Genomic DNA, 20,333 nt, shown 5'->3' with positions numbered 1-20,333 from the left:
TTGGATGATGTTATAGAGGCATTATTATTCAGGTACTAATCTGAGGATCATTCTTAGATTCTATTATCAATTATTAAAATTGCAGAATCCAAAGAGAAGACTATGGGGACCAAACATGGATCACAACACAGAATTTTCATCTTTTTTGTTGTTACTCCTTGCTTTTTTCCCCCTCATTTCCTCCCTTTTGATCTAATTTTCCATGATAAATGTGGAAATATCTTTAGAAGAATTGTACATATTTAACCTATATTGGATGAAGCTGTCTAGGGGAGGAGGAAGGAAGAAAAATTCAGATTACAAGGTTTTTGCAAGGGTGAAAACTATCTTTGCATGTATTTTGAAAAATAAAAATCTATTTTTGTTTTTATCAATGCAGTCTGTGTAAGATGGGATACAGATAATGATCCAGCAAAGAAACTGAGGAGTACCTAGGTAGGTAGAAGAGCCAGAGGAGAGCAATATGATGCTGCCTATGTATCTAAACTTCACATTTAGCTCATATTAAGTACTCAATAATTGGGGGGCGTTTTATTTGAATATGAAGGAATTCACATTCTATGCTGAATAGCACAGAAAATAATCATTATAAGAGCTCAGAGGAAGAAGAGAAAACATTTATGGAGTGTAGAGGGTCACAGACAGTGGGGGAACTCTGGGTAAGGTATAAGACCCTTTAACCCAGAGGGAGCCTGATGACAATGTCTGGTTCAGTTCCCCATCTACCCTAAGGGCTCTGGGCCTTCCTGAGAAGTCAGAGGGCAGTGACAACATGTGTTGTGATTGAAGTAAAGTGATACCAGGTGGCAAACTACATACAATAGCAAACTGTTTATGTGGTCCCACGTGCTTAGTATATACTTGGCGCAAGTCCAGTGTTTTTGTTACTTAAGGGTATGAGGGTATAAAAGGGGAAAGTCCTTGGAAGAAAGGGACTCCATTTTTCCACCATCCTCAGGAGTCCTGCCTCCTCAATTCTCCAATAGCACAGTATATTTTAATCACTCCAGCATGGGGGCGCTAGAAAACATAGTATATTTTGTCACCCCAACTTGGGATCTCTAGAAAGAAGGATATTTTAATCACCCCAGTGTGGGGGGTTTTGCAGACTTTTATGCATGCATAATTCATATATACGCAAAACAAAATTTAAAAACTATTCTTCCCTACACTGAAAAATGTGTCTCCTTTCTACTATTATGCATCAAAAGTCCTAACTGTAGGATAAACAATATAATCTAGTGGATAGAATACTGGATAATAGAATGATTAGGACCAGAATTTAACTTCTACCTCAGACATTAATGTCGCCAAAACTCAAAAATGTCACTTTCATTTTCATTTCTTTAATCTAGAAAAGTGAGAAAATAATACCTTCAGTGCTAGCTCATAAGATTATTGTGATGACCTTATTGATTTAGCATATGTAAAAATGTTTGAAAAATATTATTATTATTATAATTATTATGATTAATGGCATATTTATCCATATGTGGCTTTTCATATCACGAAATAAGCAGCTATATGCAAGGAGAAATGGAGTTTTTTACTATTAAATAAATTTGTGCTTTTAGAGAAATATGAAAAAGTATTTTTGTTGAACTCATCTTGCCTTTTACATTCTAGGTAGTTTCCTACCTTTTCTTTCCTATTAAGCTTGCCCTAGTGCCTGTTCTAGTCTGCTCATTGGAAAATGTTAAGGGTAAGGTTGATTATTTCCCCCAGCTCACATGATACAATTAATAAGATTAGGAAAAGATAGCATACACTAGAAAGTATCAAAGTCTTGAACAGGTTGTGTATACTTTGTTAACTCTATATGAAGTATAAAATTCTCCATCAAAACTGATGGAAGTAGAAGGCAGCTAGCCATTAATTAGTCAATGATTGACCAACCCCTACTGGTGCTTTAAAAAACAAGAGATGCTCTCTCTAAGCAAGAGCAGTCAGGAGAAGCAGGAGACAACTGGCAGCAGTGGAAAAAAAGATCTTTAACGGGAAAAGAACCAAAACTTGAAAAAAAAGAGCTTTCTCCCCCATTTCACGACCCTGTTGGCCATAATACTTTGCATCACAACTACCGGACAAGTCAGAGGCACCATAGAACACTGGCACTGTATATAGTTGATACATCACCTAGATGTCCTCCTAAAGATACAGTTGTCCAAAAGTAGAGTAGTTTACCTCTGGAGATAGTAATGTCCAATTTTTTTCAGAAGTCAAAGTATTGAGAAGTGTTTGAGTGTTGAGTATTATTTTTGAGTATTGAGAAGAAAGCCAGCCCTGGCCAATGGGATTTGAGTTACAGAGATGAACAGGCCCAAGAAGCCCAGAGGAGTGACTTCCCAGGGAAAGCAATAAAAGAACACCATGAGAAGAGAGAGAACACTGGAACTCTGCAGTGCCAGAATCATAAGTTGCTTATTCCAAAGCTGTTCTTATCGCTGATATTGGGTGCAGTTGTGGAAAAGGGAGCCTCAGATTTATGAGAAGAATTCTAAACATGATGAATGCTTTTCCTTTGAGCTAATTGTGTTTACTAGCTATCTTCTAAAGGTAAACCACTGATGTGTCTTGAGAGTTATCATTTTAGAAGCATAGCCCCATGAGTAATGACCCCCTAGAGATCCAATTTGTGAGTATGAGTTGAAGGAGGTAGTCCCAGAAGAGATACCGTACTCATAAAATAAATACTGAGGCAATATTTGTGACTACTTATAATTGTCTGTCACGAGTTAATAGAGAAGAACTGGAAAAGAGCCCCAAAATAGTGTTGGCAGGTCTTTTCTGAAGCCCTCATTGTTTTGCCTCCCTTGAAAGGGGCAGTCCCTCATCTGGTATACCACAAGGTTAATTATTAAACTTCTTAGCAGAAAGTGATGATTCTGCAACCAAATTTTACCTAAGAATAAAAAAAAGTAGAACCAGAAAATGATACACCATCTATCTGTAACCCCTAGATCAAAACTTGACATAATACAATTATAGTAGGTTCTGAGAAGTGTTCCCTTTCCTCCTAGCTCCACAGTAAATTAGAGTGTTTTTGAGGAAGATAATTAAATGTTTCATGAAGATCTTCTGTGCAGCTATATGATATTTTCATATAAAGAAGAAGCAAATGTTTGCAAAACTACACAAACTGAAATAAAGGTAGGAAGATAGGGAAGAATTCTATATGCATTCTAGCCATGAGATAGTAAAAAAGAGGTCATAAATATTTGTGTATGTTAAGTTTGAGAAGATAATACGATAATGAAAATGTGATAAAGACAATTTCAAAAGATAAGTACATAGATCTACAGATAAGATGATGTGTAGATAAATTTACATAAACACATTGATACATGGATGATATATAAATAGATACATTGACACATAGATAGGTAGATAGATAGGAGAGAGGGGTAAAGAGAGGAGGAAGGAAATAGAAAGAGGGGGAAGAGAAAGATAAGGAAAAAGACAGAGAGAAGGGGAGAGAGAGGGAGTAAGTGAGGGAAGGGAGAAAGAGAGGGAGAGGGAGAGAAAGAGAGGAAGGAAGGGGGGAGAGAGAGGAGAGAGAGAGAGAGAAAGAGAGAGAGAAGGAGGGAAGGAGAGAGGGAGAGGGAGGGAAGGAGAGAGGGAGAGAGAGATTGGAGGGAGAGGGAGAGGGAGAAGAGGGAGAAGGAGAAATGAAGCATCAGTAGATGACAGGTGATAGATGAATGATACATGTATAATAAATTATATTTAATAGACAAATGATATCTAGAAACTGACAGACATATGTGAATGTATTAGAGAGCAGCAATTCTTTTCATCTCTTCTTTTGAATTTTCACTTCTTTCACAATTTTTTTGAAAGAACAGCTTTATTTAATTTTGCTTTCTTTACTCTCTCTGACTGGAGAGGAGCTCAGAGGGTACTTGCTCTTTATTGAGAGTTCTTTCCTTGAGGGTTGAGAGGCTCAGAAATTCTTTTTTTTTCTGCCCGCAAAGAAGTCCCAAAATGCATTACAGTGCATTATGGTAAGAATGGTCCAATAGGACCCTGGGAATGATATCTATTGTTCTGTCCTATTTTCCCAGCAGTATTATCACTGCAAGTCAAAGAGTCCTGTGCTATTGAATAATTCTATCTTTATATTCACATTGTTTTTTCCTGCTGAGAATCTTACCTCTTTATTCATCTTTTTTTCCTTCCATGAATGTTTCTTCTGATTGAGGTGTATGTGACTTACTATTGGAAGTTAAAGCTAATTTTTTAATGCAACTAATTTTATTTCAGATAAACTCTCATTTAGAAGAATAATGATTTGTGTATCTCTATGTAGGGTAAAAATTTCCTCATATTCTCTCTGTCTCTCTCTCTCTCTGTCTCTCTCTCTGTCTCTCTCTCTCTCTCTCTCTGTCTCTCTCTCTCTCTCTCTCTCTCTCTATATATATATATATATATACACATATATGTATACATATACATATGTGTGTGTTTTTAATTCTGCGTGCTCAATAAATATACATTTTTGTTTTGAAGAAAAACCTGTGAATTGTTAAGTACAATTGGTCAAAATGCATTATCACTAAAGAGAAAAGATCTCAATTTTCATGAAATTCATAAAATATGAGTAGGAAAAACATATGTTACCAGGTGTAGTGGGGTATGCCTATAATTGGTTAGTGAATTATTTGAGCTATAAAGCTGCAATAGGGCTAAAGTCAGTCAGATGTCTACACCATCTGGTACCACTATAATAATAGCATCTTATATAGTGCTTTAAGTTTTGCAAAACACTTTTCAAATATTATTTCATTTTATCCTCATAACAATCCTAGAAAGAAGTTATTATTATTTTCATCCCCATTTTACAAATGAGAAAACTGAAGTAGATATGGGTTAAATAATTTACACAGGATCACACAGTTAGTAAGTGACTGAGAAGATTTGAACTCAAGTTTTCCTGATTCTAGGTCTAGCCTTTGGTCCACTGTAGGGTGGGAGAGTGAACTAGCAAATCAAAGGTTCCCTGCTGATAAAGAAAAGGAAAGAGAGAGGGCAGGAAAAGAGAACGGAATAAAGGAGAGAAGAATATATCCTGGACTTGGTGGTGATTCAAGACAATTCCAAAAGATTCAAGATGGAAAATGTCACCTAGAGAAAGAACTATGGAGATTGAATGTAGATTGAAGCATAATACTTTCACTTTTGTTTTTTACTTTCTTGTAGTTTTTTTTTTCCCTTTTGGTCTGATTTTTCTTGTACAACATGGCAAATACAGAAATATGTTTAAAAGGATTATACATCTTTAACCTATATCAGATTACTTGCTATCTTGGAGGAGGGAGGAAAAATTGGAACATAAAAGCTTGCTGAGTTCCAAAATCACTGAGGAGAATTCAGCCCAACTATTCACACAGGAAAAGCCAAGTGAATGAAGAATTCCAACTGTCCACATTCTGCTACACAACTGGATAGACAATCTGTAGAAATTCATCCACCATCCATCTCTCTCTCTCTCTCTCTCTCTCTCTCTCTCTCTCTCTCTCTCTCTCTCTCTCTCTCTCTCTCTCTCTCTCTCTCTCTCTCTCTCTCTCTCTCTCTCTCTCTCTCTCTCTCTCTCTCTCTCTCTCTCTCTCTCTCTCTCTCTCTCTCTCATATCTTATTTCCTCAGCCATTGGTATCCTTGCCTCCCTAATTGTTTTCTATTTGTGTTATATATATTATATATTTCTTTATTTGTGCATACGACCTGCTTCTTCTCCTCCCATGAGACTGTTTTTCTCTGTCTTCTTATACCTTCCTATACCCCTCAATTTTTACAGTTCAAGCCCAGAGAAAATCAGAAACAGAAATACAAGATTTTCCATTTATCATTATTTGTGGAGACCAACACTGTGGCCTGCAAAGATATTTTACATCTTGGTTCCATATAGGGCTGAAAGGGTCTCTTGAGGTCAAGACATCCAACTTCCTCCTATTACAGATGAGAAAACTGAGGCCCCAAAATTTAACAATTGGCCAAAAATCATATACATGCTTCATCCTGTCTGCATTGGTAAGCATTACACACACACACACACACACACACACACACACACACACACACACACATATATATACACTTTATTAACCTGTTAAAGAGCACATATTGAAAAACCACATGAAAATCTACCATTTTTGAAAGCTTTTATATCACCAGTCCTGTGGTTCATAGGAAACCTCACTGTTATTAGTGCCTGCTCTACATTTTAGCACTATAATTCCTTTTGACCTTGAAGGAAAGATTTGGTCAGTTCCCCTGAGCAAAAACAAAACACTTTTATTCTGCAAGATAATTACTGTGGAAGTCTGATGATAGGGGTCATTTTACTACTGTGGAACATCACTTCTCTACAAGGAAAACCTGTCAAATCAGAATGTCCCCCAGGATACCAAGCTAAATTTAATTTCATAAATCAGACCATACCAATAAGAGAGAAGGAAAACATATCAGTTGCAGCAATATAGAAAATCACATTATCTCAGTGACCAAGTAATAACTGGCATTCATATAGGTTTGAAAAGTATTTCACACAATATCCCATTCCATCCCAACATCCCTTTGAGGTAGGTATTATTATTATTGTCTCCATTTTGCAAATGAGAATACTAAGGCTCAGGGACACGACTTAATTCATATGCTGAAACTGGATTTGAAATCTGGTCATCATGACTTGAAGCCCAGAATTCCATCCACTTTGCCACACTGCCTCTAAATAGAGGAAGAAAATGGAAGGAGGGGCACTAATGGAGGGAATATCATAAGGCCTTTTTTAAAAGGTCTTTTTTCCCAAGGTGGAATTCTGCTGTCTGTATTGCCTATTTGGGGAAAACCCCGCCTCCCTCTCTACCTACCAATCACCCTAGGCACAGAGAATCTGCAATGAGAACCATTGCCACAGAGGTTCTACCACAGAGAAACTGCAAATCTACAGTCACTGGGATTTTGTCCAAGACAGACTGTTCAACCATACAAGGGTACGTACAAAAGAGGAATGGGGAAACAGAGACAGAGACAGAGAGGGGGAGAGAGAGAAATAGCAAAATGTCTTGGATTTGAATGACAGAATATTATAATTAACTTGGATTGCAGTGGGGAGGGAGGGTACAAAAATGGAATTGTGTGTTTCTATGATTATGTATCTCTCTGTCTCTGTCTCTCTTTGCCTTTTTCTATCTGTCTCTCCATTTGTCTATCTCTTTCTTTGTTTCTTACTATCTCTCTCTTCCTATTTCTGTCTCCATCTCTCTGCTATATCTTTGTCTCTCTTTGAATATTTCTGTTTCTTTGTCACTATATTTCTCTCTCTGTCTCTTTCCCTTCCCCTCCATATGTATATTTCTCCATTCCTTCTTAATACCTCCACTTTCTAGTTCAAAGGATCATAGAATCATAGCTAGAACTAAAATTACATATTACCTAATCCAATCTCTTTGTTTTACAGATAAGAAAACTGAGACCTCTAATAGCCTGATTTGTAAAATTAATGAGACGTACTATTCAAGATTTTGGTACCACAGACTTGTCCTACCAGAAGAGAATTTAGAATATCTCAGGCTACTACTGGAGATAGAAGGGTAGGAGGAGAAAGCAGGAGAAATGTATGAGAGAATCCTTGGCCTGGTTCAGGTTCTTTTGGTCAAGAAAGTTTGGAGAGCAGAAGAGTTTGTAATGAGAAACAGTAGCTCAGGAGAGAATGAAATGGCAGCTCTGGGATAGCAGTCTTGGGGTTTGACTTCACATTTGAAATATTCTGTGATTTCTATAGAAGGCTCAGCAGATAGGATGAGAAATAAATTAGAATGAATAAATTGTGCTTCACCAGAAAAAAAAAATCAACAATGAAATTGAATATTTGTTCTTAGGTAGGTTTTTTTCTTCCTTCCTCTGCTATCCACCTTCGCATTACTAAACTTCTCATGGAAGAAGAATGGGTAGTTAAATTTAATGTAAATAATGTGAAATTTGAGGGGAAACTTTCTGACAATAAGGGTTTATTGTTCAGTTGTTTTGCTTCATGGTCAATGGAGTTAATTGACTTGTTCAGGGTTATACAAGTCAGATTTGAATACAGGTTTTCCTGACTTCAGGACTAGCCACCCTGCTAAGCATTTTTAACAAGTATTTCTCATTTCATCCTCATAGTAACCCAGTGCTATTATTTATTCTCATTTTTATAGTTGAGAAAATTGAGGCAAACAGCGGTTAGGTGACTTGTTCGGGATCACACAGCTAATGAATGTTTGAGACTGAATTTGAACTCAAATCTTCTAGCTTTCTTTCCATTGTACCACCTACCTGCTTCTATGGAGATTAATAATAGCATGCATCTTATAAAGCTGTGGGAGATAAGAGGAGGAACATAGGAGACATCTCATGAGATAGCGATATATGGGGTATAAATATGTAAATATGCAAATTTATTAATGTAAGCATTTATAATACTTTTACAAACCTGAAAATGACATACAAAGGCTAAGTTAATATTTTCCTGCCCCTTCTTGATTTCATGGATGTTCTACCAACCCTATTTCAGTTTCTTACATTGCTCTCCAATTGCACAGAACTATGTCTTACCCCACCCCACCCTACCCCCAAAAAAAATTCACCAGTAGAATCTGGGGCTTTTTTCCTGTCTTGTCCTTTAATCATTCTTCCTGTTCTTGACTCCTTAAAGTATATGTTCCCTAAAATTCTCTCTTAATCCTTTTCTCTCTTCAACTTCTTTCTCTATTAACTTTTGGGGTCTTTAGGCCAGGGAGGATCCCAAATATGAGACCCATATTTGAAAAAAATCTAAAAGGTAGCAAATAGCAGGATTAGGATTTCTCTCTCTGGTATATAAGTCTAAATACAATAAATTTCCTGCTAAATCAAGCTACCTCTCAGCTATCATCTCTATGGATCATAGTATCGTAATTTACTGGTAAGCTTTAGAAATTATCTAACATAGTCCTCTCATTTTAAAAATGAGGAAACTAGGACCCTGGAATGTGGTATGACCTTCCAAAGACCAAAAGATAAGTGGCAAAACTGGAATTAAAACCTGGCACTCTTCCCAATGTACTATATTGAATTTTACATCTGAATTTTACTCTGAAATATATATTTCTACTCTTGACCTCTTATGTTCTAAAAACTGCATTTTCAACTTCTTGCAGGACATTTGAAGATCTCACAAGATCAAATTAAACATAGCTAAACCAGAACTAATCATATTTTCTATAAAGCCAACTCTTCCTTAGGATTTCCCCATGTGGCAAAGGTGCCACATTGCAGCAGTTGTGTATGTGCAGTTCTGTATCAGAACCAAGGACAGCGATGGTTGGCAATCTGCATTGCCATGTTATCACCTGGGGCCTCATATAATCTCAGAGCATGATTTCCTTACTCATGATTCCTTTTCCCTCCCTCCATAGCATACTGGAGCAATCTCTGTACAAAAGATCACATTAGTAATCACTTAAATGTAATCAGTGGAATCTCAGAAGTCACAATCATCTCATCTTCCATCTTCCATAGTCCAGGTGAAATAAACAAAAATTAGGAATTCAATACAAAATTCAGATTGTCACTGGACACAGAGAAAGATGGGAGTCATTCACATCATGGGGAGAAGCAGAGAGTAGAAGAGTAGAATTGTCCCCTTGACTCAAAAAGCTACAGAAAGTGCACTCACTTCTCACCCATTGACCTAGATGGATGGGAACTCTGATATTCCATGATATACATTAAAGTCTTACTTACTCCTAAACACCTCACTGCTCTTCTCTACTCCACATCCATGACAGTGACTTTCCCCTTACTCCATCTCTCTTAGACTCTCTAACCTTCCCTTCAAAATCCTACCTAATAATATTTACCCATTGTCCTACATGAGCCCTTTGGAACTCACTCTTAGGTATTATCTACTTCCTGACCCCAGACCCCAGGAGAAGGTGATTAGATTTCAGACATAGGTCCTTTCTGTTTATTTTTGTCAATGATAGATAGACTCAAAAGTAGAATAGATCTCACAGCTTACCTAGCCCAATCCATATCTGATCAAAAATTCCCTTTACAATAACACTGGCAAGTAGTTGCTTAATATCTACTAGAATATTGCTACTAATGGGAAATTCAGTATCTTGTGTTGTTCATTCTATTTAGGGGCAAGTCTAATTGTTAGTAAACTTCTTATTATAGAGTATACCTCTCTGCAACTTACAACTATTGTTCCAAGTTCTGCCATATGGGCCTAAGCAAAACAAGTGTAATAAGCATTCCATATAATAATAAATAAATAATAATAAGGAGTAGCTAGGTAGTACAGTGGAAAGAGTGCTAGGCCTAGAATCAGAAAGATTCCTCTTCATGAGTTTACATCTGATGTTAGACACTTACTAGCTGTGGGACCCTAGGAAAGTCACTTAATCCTGTTTGCTTCAGTCTCCTCATCTACAAAATAAATTTGAGAAGGAAATAGAAAACTACTTTAGTATCTTTGCCAAGAAAACTTCAAATGGGGTTACAAAGAGTCATGATTGAACAATAACAATGATAATGCTTCAATTTTTTAAATATACCTATTTATTTTTCTCCTAAGCCTTATCTTCTTCAGGCTAAATATTTCCAATTCCTATAAACTAGCCTCTTTAAATAATAATTTTAAAAAACTTCTATGACAATGTCCAGAAACTCCACAATCCAAATCATCCTTTCTCTGAATATGTTCTAGATTAAACACAGTCCTTCTTGTAATGTGGTTCCCAAAACAAAACATAATATTCTAGATGTGATGAGACTAAGTGAGAGGTCAGCATAGTTCTTCTTTCATTCTGCTCATCTGCTTCTATGATATAGCCAACTTTTGCACAGGCTTTTGTGACTTCCAAATTTTGACAACTTTTTTTTTTCTATTTCCTTTTATTGCCCTATCAGTTTTATCTATGAATATTCTTAGGATGATTTGAGTGTCATTCCAAGCCATTAGAAGATAGTGCTTTTCACTGTTTTATTAGGCAACTCACTGCTCAAAACCTTCTGACATTCTTTTCTGTAACGTTTCACAAATGAGTTGAAATTCTAAAACAGTGCCATCTTGGGCTGGCATCTCCTACTTAGAAAAGTATTTGCTAGAGTAATTATTTATTGGAGGAATAGGAAAGAATACCTCAGATAATGTTTGTCTTACATGGCTAAACTTTTATGGGAAATAATGATAATTAAGGTCAAGATATATGGCATTTCCCATACTTCAGTATCAATAGTTTATTGGAAAACATCATGCTGAAGCTTAGGATCAATAACCTAGAGCTGGAGGGTTTACAACCTAGTTTTTCTAACAAAGAAACAGAAGCTTCACTGTATCTACTTTCATACTGACATCACCGAGTATCAAAAAATATGTTGAAATGATATAGGGATTTTGTCAGATTCTTCATAATATTTCTCTATCTCTTCATTCTTGCTGTTATATAGGCAGTAATTATATTCAAAATGCCTGGCACATTTTAAGAAATTACTAAATTTTTGCTGAATTACTAAGTAATGGTGATTTTTCGGCCTATCTTCCTCAAAAATGACCAGTTGTCATTAATCCATTAATCATTATTTGGGTCCAGTCACTTAATTAATTCCTAATCCATCTAACCAGACTATCTATCACACTTCTCTCCATATTGATCATGAAGATATTGTGAGATTTCATCAAATATCTTGCTGACATCTAGAAACATCAGTCTAATACCTGTTTAATAACTGCCAGTCTAATAACTGTCAAAAATAGTCAATTAGATTAGTCTTGTATTATCGGTTTTTAATGGCCCACAGTCCTTTTATAGTGATCACTGTTTACCTAAGTACTCACCTTTAATTCTGTGTTCCACTACTTCATTAACAATCAATCATAACTCTACATGGAGCCACACTAAAACCTATAGATTGGAAAATCTATCTTGCAAAAGATATTTTTAAAATAAGAGAAAGACATTTACTCATCTCTAGTTCAACAGCAACTCAACACTTCTTAAAAGTCTCAATAAAAAATTCCTAACATTTGCTTAGCTGTTCAGTACTCAGGAAGTAGTATATTCTGTTCTGTTGACAATATTGAAGATAGCTAGGTGTATTTATACTATATCACATCTTGGATTTCAGTTTTTATATATAAATAGATATATTTTCCAACATGAAAAATATACTTGGTAAAGAAATTAAAAGCAAAACAAAAATAAAGTGGTTCTTATTTTGTTCTGTCATCTAATATCATATATTTTATACATAGTATATCAGGATAGACAGAGCTAGGACTGGGCCAATATCCAAATAGCCAAATCCCTTGGTTTTATCCAAAAAATACTTGACAGATATAAGATCTAGTCCTTATTTTTGCCACTAACTAGAGATGTCACAGTAGTGTTCTGGTATAAAAAGAAGAGCCTATAATTTTAAAAGTGTGTTTCATCCTCTCCTTTAAATAACCATCACAAAGGTTTGGATTACATTTTCTTTCTTTCTCACCAAGAGGATAGGGCTATCAGGCTGCTCATCCCTGTTGTTCCCTGAGAATTTGACCTAGCAATTACATGGGGCATATGGGGATAGAAAATACTGTTTATAACAAGGTTTCATTCAGCATGATTAAGCAAAAGAATGTTGGGGAGAGGTGAAGCAAAAGGGATACAAGTATAATATATATTATACATCTTGTCTATGTAGATGCATATATATATATATTTATATAGAAATGTAAACATGTGTATGCTTTTTCCATTGTACCTAGTACAATGGCTTTTATCCAATAGATCATCTCAGTATCTATTTTTCTCTTCCTCTATCTTTAGTGCCTTTTCTTTCAATGCCTCCACTTTTTCTCTTTGTCATTTTCTCTTTTTTTTTCTCCCTTTCAATCTTATTATCTAACATTCTAGTATGACCAGAAGGCAAATGTGTACATAGAAAGACGGTATACTGTCTTTAGAGCATAAGAATGACTATATATTATAGGATATTCCCCAGCAAACCCATTTACATTTACCCAAGAGATAAAACCTAGTGTCTCAGCAGAAATGCTACAGCTGATCCCAGCTATAAAGGACAGATGATGCCTAAGAAATAAATCATATTAAGCACAGCTTTCCCTCCCCTCAGGGCTTCAAATGTTACCTAAAGAACCAGATTGTTTTTGTTGTGGTAACACCTACCTTAAATGAAACAGCAGCTCTCAGTTCCTCCTCTCCTATGGGATGAAACAGGAAGAACTCAAGTCTCTCTACAGAGATGTCTTGATATCTCTGTTGGAAGTCCCCAGAATTTCCATTAGGGCATTGGTTGAGTCCATGCTCAGGGACCAGATGGCTTGAGCATCATGTCTTCCCAATGGAGTTGTCCCACTGCTACAGCAACAGCTGTAGCAACAAAGACTCAGTAAGCAGACAAAAGTATCAGATGAATACATTTAATAAACCTTACAAAGACTAAGTTTGAGCCATGGCCTCCAAAGGTTTTAGTATATGAAACTTTTCTTTAATGTCATGTTTAAAAAGAATTCTCTTTAGCAGCTGGGAATTTCTTTGAAGGGGAGGAGGATTTACTTGTTTCTATCAATTAGGTCTGAGAGCAGTTTTTCTGAGTGGAAAGAGCTATAATCATCCTATCAGAAAGCCTCTCACCAGTCTCCTTTCCAAGTAAGGTTCCTCCTTCCAAGGACCTCCCTGTGTCTTTCTGGAGTCTATGTTAACAATGGCTTCTTGGACAGGTGACAAGCACACAGGTGAGTGAAGACTAAACAGAAGTGACTGAGGAAGCTGGAAGGTCAGGGATGGCAAAACAAGGTGAATGAAGGATCAAAGGAAGTTTGATGATTTATTTGATCCATGTCAGGGATTGACCATATGCCCTGCCCTGGTCACCAGTAGCACCTAAAAGAATGTACTGAGGTCTCTCTATTTGAGAAACCAAAACTGCAGTCTCTTCTTTCCCTTTGCTCTCCCAGTCAGAAGACCTGAAAACAGGCTGAAAGGTTGTTATGACAACAGGAATCCCTTGAAATAGCAGTTTTCCACAAATTCTTAACTTCATCTGTGCACTGTCTTGAAAAGGAAATGTTTTGTAATAGATTATGAGTAGGATTATATATACATACACTTATATATTTATCCATGGTCAGGAATATTCCTTTGCTCCTATATCTGTAATGCTCCTTTCTCTAAATGGCTAGCAGACATGACTGAAGGGTCTCAGAAAAACAACGTTTATCTCAACAGCATGTTCCTGAATTATGAAATTGTTTTACTCCAGTTCAAACTTATGAGAGCCAAGATACTAGATGATCCCCTTTCTTCTCCTGAGGACATGAAAAAGTAAAGACTGCTCCAGCCTCAAGAACTGAGGAGGGATTTAAGAAGTTTGAAAACCCAAATATGCTTTTTTTTTTTTTTTTTTGCATTCTTCTTCCCTTTAGCTTTATATCTAAATCTAGGGACTCATGAGTGAGGGAAGAAAAGGAAATTGTTTTTTGATTAAGACTGAGAGAAAAGGCAAAGATTAAGATGTCAAAGACTTTTAACAAAATCATATGCTTGCATAGCATCACCGCCAATCTGACCAGAAAAGTTCATTGAGATGTTGCATGAGGTAGGGAGAGAGAAGGATTATACTCCCCATTTAAGAGATGGGGACACTGAGGTACAGATAGGGAAAGTGATTTGCCCCAAGTCTCCCAAGGAAGTTAAAACAGAACTAAGAGTTGAAACTGGGATTAGTCAACTTCTAATCTAGTAGGTAACTCATTGGAATTGTCCTTAAGAGGACATCAATCTTTAGATACACCCAGAGGAAAAAGAAATCTCTGCCAAGCAGTCTCAGCCTTAGAAAGAAAAATCAAAACTTAGCTGACAATCCTTCAGGTTTCTGAATTTCACACTGAACAGATGTGACTAATGTCTCATTATATATAAAAAGAAAAAGAGAGTGCCCAGGTGCCTGAAGGACCACAATCTTAAAACAGAAGTGAATGACAGTTATGGGGTCACAGATTTAGAGCAGGAAGGGGACATTAGAAATCATCAAATCCAGCACCATGTTTTATAGATAAGAAAATTGAGGCAAAGTTTTGGTTACATAAGTAATAAGTGGCAAGAGATTTTGAATCCAGGATCTCAGAAGCCAAATTCAGCATTCTTTCTATACTATCTACCTCTATTAAAAAATGTAGCTCAGAGGATTCACAAATGCTCATCTAACTGAACAAAAGGATTCTAACAATAGGACTGTCCACAAAGAATCAATGCTATTCTTAACAAGTGTTATTTCCTATTGCCCATGAAAACAGAAAATATTTGTATAGACTCAGAAATTTTTTCTTGGGTCACTTTGCAATATCTTTGCATCTGCCAGTCTGGGCGGGGCTTAAGTCAAATGTTTGCTTTAGCAAAGTATCAGAGGCATCCCCAAGTTTAAATGCCCAGGATAAAGGAAAAATACTTGAGTCTGTCTGACAACTATGGAGGATTTGGGAGCATTTCAGGTCTAGCTGGCAGTTGAAAGCTGATACTGTGTAGCAGTTAGGGCAATAGAGAAAACTGTACTATGTACCAAGACATCACAGCCCTTCAGAGGCAATAGAACTGGATGAACGGTTATAGGAGACTCCATTTAAATGATTTTCTGGACTTGATGATTCCCTGGTCCCTATTCCCCTTGCATGGGAAGGCACTTGCATATAACTAATACTTGGCTTTGAGAACCAGTTCTCCTGGAAATAGAGAAACATGATCGGGATTGTATTAAAACAAAAGACAGGTTCATTTTTATCCCAAAACACACACATTATACATACACACACACACACACACACACATACACACACACACACACACACACACACAATCATCCCATTAGTTTTTAGATTGCCCTGTATATACATCTTCTAAATGGTCGAGTTAAATCCTGAAAATTTTCATCCTTGCTACACTTAGAGATGATTAGATATATTAGATCCATGATGCTAAAATCAGAGTCTTCTGAATAGATAGATGACAAAGGGCACCATGTGAAAATAGTAGATTGAGTGAGTTGTTCCTGACCCTCCACCTTTAGATAGAAATTCAGCAGATGAAAACTAGGATTTGGAGTCCCAAAGTAGTCCCAGGACTACTAATTCTTTTGAGACTACAGACAAAGCAGGGGAAATCAGTCTTTGGGGAGTATAAGGAGAAATGATATTCCATGTAATTGTTAGAAAAGTAAGAATGATCAGATGACACCCATGGAAGTATACCATGTATCTTAAATATCAAGAGACATCCTTGTGGTCACTGGAGTTAGGGGTCCAGGAAATAGCGTTTCACAGTTCAGCCATTTGGTCACTCTGGTTAGAGGGAATGATGAAGACCTTGGCGCTAGATAGGGAGTGACTATCTAAAACTACTGCAGTTCTTTATTACACCCTTCCCTTCAATCCTCAACTTCTTCTCAATAATCAAACTTCTGTCAGCATCCTTTTTTCTGCGTAAACCCTGTGTGGGGTAGAAAGGTAGCTGGGTCTCCGTTCTGGGACAACCTCAGAGAAATCTGGTTTGCCAAGTCCCCCACCCACTCCTTTCAGATCTGGTATTGGCTGCCCACATGTGACATGTGTATATTGGCCTTGTTCCTCCTGCTCTGTTTCACGATGGTAAAAATAGTTGAAGTTGGACACAATTACCGGTACAGGTAGGGCAATGGTGAGGACACCTGCAATGGCACAAAGAGATCCCACGATCTTGCCCCCTACCGTCATGGGATACATGTCCCCATAGCCAACTGTGGTCATAGTGACCACAGCCCACCAGAAAGCATCAGGGATGCTGGAAAATAGTGAATCATCATCATCTGCCTCAGCAAAGTAGACAGCACTAGAGAAGAGGATAACTCCAATGAAAAGAAAGAAGATGAGGAGCCCAAGTTCCCTCATGGAGGCCTGCAATGTTTTGCCTAGGATTTGGAGACCTTTAGAGTGTCGGGAAAGTTTGAAGATGCGGAATACTCGGACCAGACGTATGACTCTCAGGATTGCCAGGGACATCGCCTGCTGCCCATTTTGGCTGCTGCCTCCTCCGGGCTGCTGTTCCTGCTGTTGTACCAACTCTGTGCCCAACGTGATAAAGTAAGGGAAGATGGCCACTAAATCTATGATGTTCATGATGTTGCGGAAGAAAGCCGGCTTGCTAGGGCAGGCAGAGAAACGAACCAGCAGTTCAAACGTGAACCACACAATGCAGAGGGTCTCTACCAGAAAAAAGGGGTCTGTGAAGAAAGAGGCAGACTCTGTAGGAACCCCAAGAGGAATCAGTTGGGATGATGGTCCAGGTCCCGACACAACTCCTCCCTGGACAACGACACTGGGATTTAATAGTTTGTATACTGAGTGGTCTCCCTCATCTTCTTCCTGGCTTCCTCTGGGGGCCGGGCCCCCTGAATTTATCCTACCACCATCACTTCTACTTCGGGGGTCTGGCCGGAACTGAGGCAGTGTTTCCAGGCAAAAGATGACTATAGAGATGAGAATGACCAGTACGGAGACAATGGCGATACCCCTAGCTGGCCCTGAGCTCTCAGGATATTCAAAGAGGAGCCAGACCTGACGCTTGAAGGGCTGAGAAGGTAAGGGCTTCTGATGCTCACCACCCTCTGGAAGGCAGCCCTCATCTTCCCGGAAAGCCTCTAGGGCCTCCTCACCCAGCTGGTAGAAGCGGATCTCCTCCAGGAAGATATCCAGAGGCACATTGACCGGCCTCCGCAGCCGGCCTCCGGACTGGTAGTAGTAGAGGATGGCGTCGAAGCTGGGCCGGTTGCGATCAAAGAAGTATTCATTGCGCAAGGGGTCAAAGAAGCGGACTCGGCGACCCGGGTCTCCCAAAAGTGTGTCAGGAAACAGAGATAGGGTGCGCAATTGTGTCTCGAATCTCAACCCCGAGATGTTGATCACCAGGCGCTCACTACTGCAGCAGCCACCGCCACCTCCAGCGGAGCCGGAGAAGTCTCCCCCACCCTGTTGCTCCTCCTCGGGTCCCCGGACCTCCCTGTGAGCCGCCTGAGCCAAGCTTGTCTCCTCCCGCATGCCGCCTACTACGCCGTGCGCCCTTCCACAAGGCGCCCGCTGCCCGTACGCGGGTCTGGCTTACCAGATGTGGCCGAATGGAGCTCCAGCTTCTTTTTTCCTTGGGTGCGGCTCCCGATCCCCTTCCTCTTTGATCCTGACCCAGCTGTCTACGCGCTGTCTTTCCTACAAGACTGAAAGCAGATGTGGGCTCCTCCAGTGGAGGTACCTGACTCCACACCCCGCGAGTCTGGAATCGGATGCCCGGTTCGAATTGCTGGCTTCGCGTCTCAGGATTTCTTGGATCTGGGCTCGGGGGCTATTAGGTCCCTCTCAGGTTGGTTCAGCACTGCCCAGCGCCCACTGGGCGTTGTTTTAGAATCCACACAGCTCAGTCCAGAAGCGCAAGAAGCGCTAGATGCGCTCTCCTCTCCACCAGCTGTGGCTTCTGCCTCCGCGCTTAGCCTACCGCAAGCCTCACGTCTGGCTGAGGTCGCCCCTAACAACGCCGCCTCTCCTCGCGCTCTTCCCATGGGCTCCGAGTGGACTGGTCCGTCCGAAAGGACTAACCCTTCTCTGGAGCCCCGGAGAGCAGGGCAGTACTCCCCAATGCTCTAGCTTCCGCTGCTGTCACTGCAGCTGCTGCAGCATGGCTCTGCCCTTCCTCTCACTACAATCCCGAAGTGACGCGTTAGGCCCCGCCTTCTGCCCCCTCCCATCCCACTCCCACAGCACACCCCCGAGCTAGCCACGGACTGCCCACTAGTTGGGGCTGAGTAGAAGGACTCAAGGACAAACAGACACACCTCCTTCAATAGTCGAAATTCTCCGGTAACCCGACACGCCCCTTTCTCCTTATCTAAATAATCGCCCAATGTCACACCTCTACCCCTCAATCTACAACCTCTTCTTTCCCTCTTGGGACCCTTTACAAAATCGCCCCAGAATCCATCCGACTAAGGCACCGGTGGGCGGGGAGGGCCTAAGCCACAGGCAGTTTGCTCCGAAAAGTAGTGATGGCGATGGGACAGCTCCCACCAGATGTTTGCCTTGAATCAGATCTGAGAAAGCTTAGAAATTGTCACATCTGAATAGCAGCTTCTCTTCGGAAGAAGAAAAAAGTCAATAGTGATTTCCCATTCCTTCCAATCTCCTCTGCTTTCTTCTTTCCTTCTCTTTCTCTTCCCTCGTCTTCCTTTCTCATTCCTCTTGTCTTTCCTTCTCTTTTCATCAGCTCCCATAGATTCAAATGTTAGAATACATTTTGGAAAATAACACCTATTCCTTAAATGCACTCTGATTTGGAATATTTCTGTGGACTCTCCACCTGAAGGGAGAGACGAGCCAGATGGATGCTGGGGAAACAGGACTAAGGGGAGGAGGGGGTTCCTAGGTAACATTCCTTTAAATTAAATTTCTGTAGTTGTTCAGTCTTTTTTTTTTTTTTTCCCAGTTGTATTTGATTCTTTCCTGACCCAATTTGGGGTTTTCTTGACAAAAATACTGAAGTGGATTGCCATTTTCTTCTCCAGAGGAGGCAACTAATACAAATGTCTGGGGCTGGATTTGAACTCAAATGCTCCTCCTGGTGTTCTAACCACTGCACCATCTAGCTACCTTGAGAGTTTTTAAAAGTGGTATAGTCCGTAATAAGTTGCCTTCCAGGCAAAAGATGACTATAGAGATGAGAAATTAGGTTATGTTAATTGAATATAGGAAGGGAATAGGATTAGAACTCATAATAACCACAACCAACTTGTCTCTCAAGAAGTCTACATTGCGACAACAGCCCATTCTTTCTTCCCTTTTCACTCCCCAGATGTTGTTAAGAGGGGTTAAAAGGAAATAGTAAACCATTTCAGTATCTTTGCCAAGAAGTCCCCAATTTGGATCAGAAAGAGTTGGACATGAAACAACCTGTTGTACCTTCCCCAAAACTGGCAAGGAGAAGGTACCAACAGATTATCAAAACTTTCTGGAAAAGATTGTATGCGTATTGTCTTTTGTCACAAGAATGAAATAGAAACAAGTTTTCTAATTGAAATAAACAACCTGGCTTCCAGTTCTGCCCCTGATATTTGCTACAGTACCTGTGTAACTAAACTTCTTTTTTCTAACCTATAATGCTCATAGAATCAACAGTGATTTGGGGGATCAAATGGGTTTAAATATATATTGTGCTTTGTACTTAATAGAAGCAATATATAAATGAGTTATCCTTTGTATACTTGACTTTCCCTTTGGATGGTCAAGTGCTCT

At 39.1% G+C, this 20,333-nt stretch overlaps 1 protein-coding gene across 1 annotated transcript; it reads right to left on the bottom strand.

Moving 5' to 3' along the window:
* Positions 1-14,410: 14,410 nt before the first annotated feature.
* Positions 14,411-18,167, bottom strand: KCNA6 (potassium voltage-gated channel subfamily A member 6). The gene has a single exon (XM_074268996.1). The coding sequence runs from the start codon at positions 18,093-18,095 to the stop codon at positions 16,476-16,478; it is 1,620 nt and encodes a 539-aa protein (XP_074125097.1). The 5' UTR covers positions 18,096-18,167; the 3' UTR covers positions 14,411-16,475.
* Positions 18,168-20,333: the final 2,166 nt, after the last annotated feature.

Source organism: Sminthopsis crassicaudata, chromosome 5, assembly GCF_048593235.1.
Source record: "Sminthopsis crassicaudata isolate SCR6 chromosome 5, ASM4859323v1, whole genome shotgun sequence".
NCBI lineage: Eukaryota > Metazoa > Chordata > Mammalia > Dasyuromorphia > Dasyuridae > Sminthopsis > Sminthopsis crassicaudata.
This window is presented reverse-complemented; position numbering and strand designations above follow the sequence as displayed.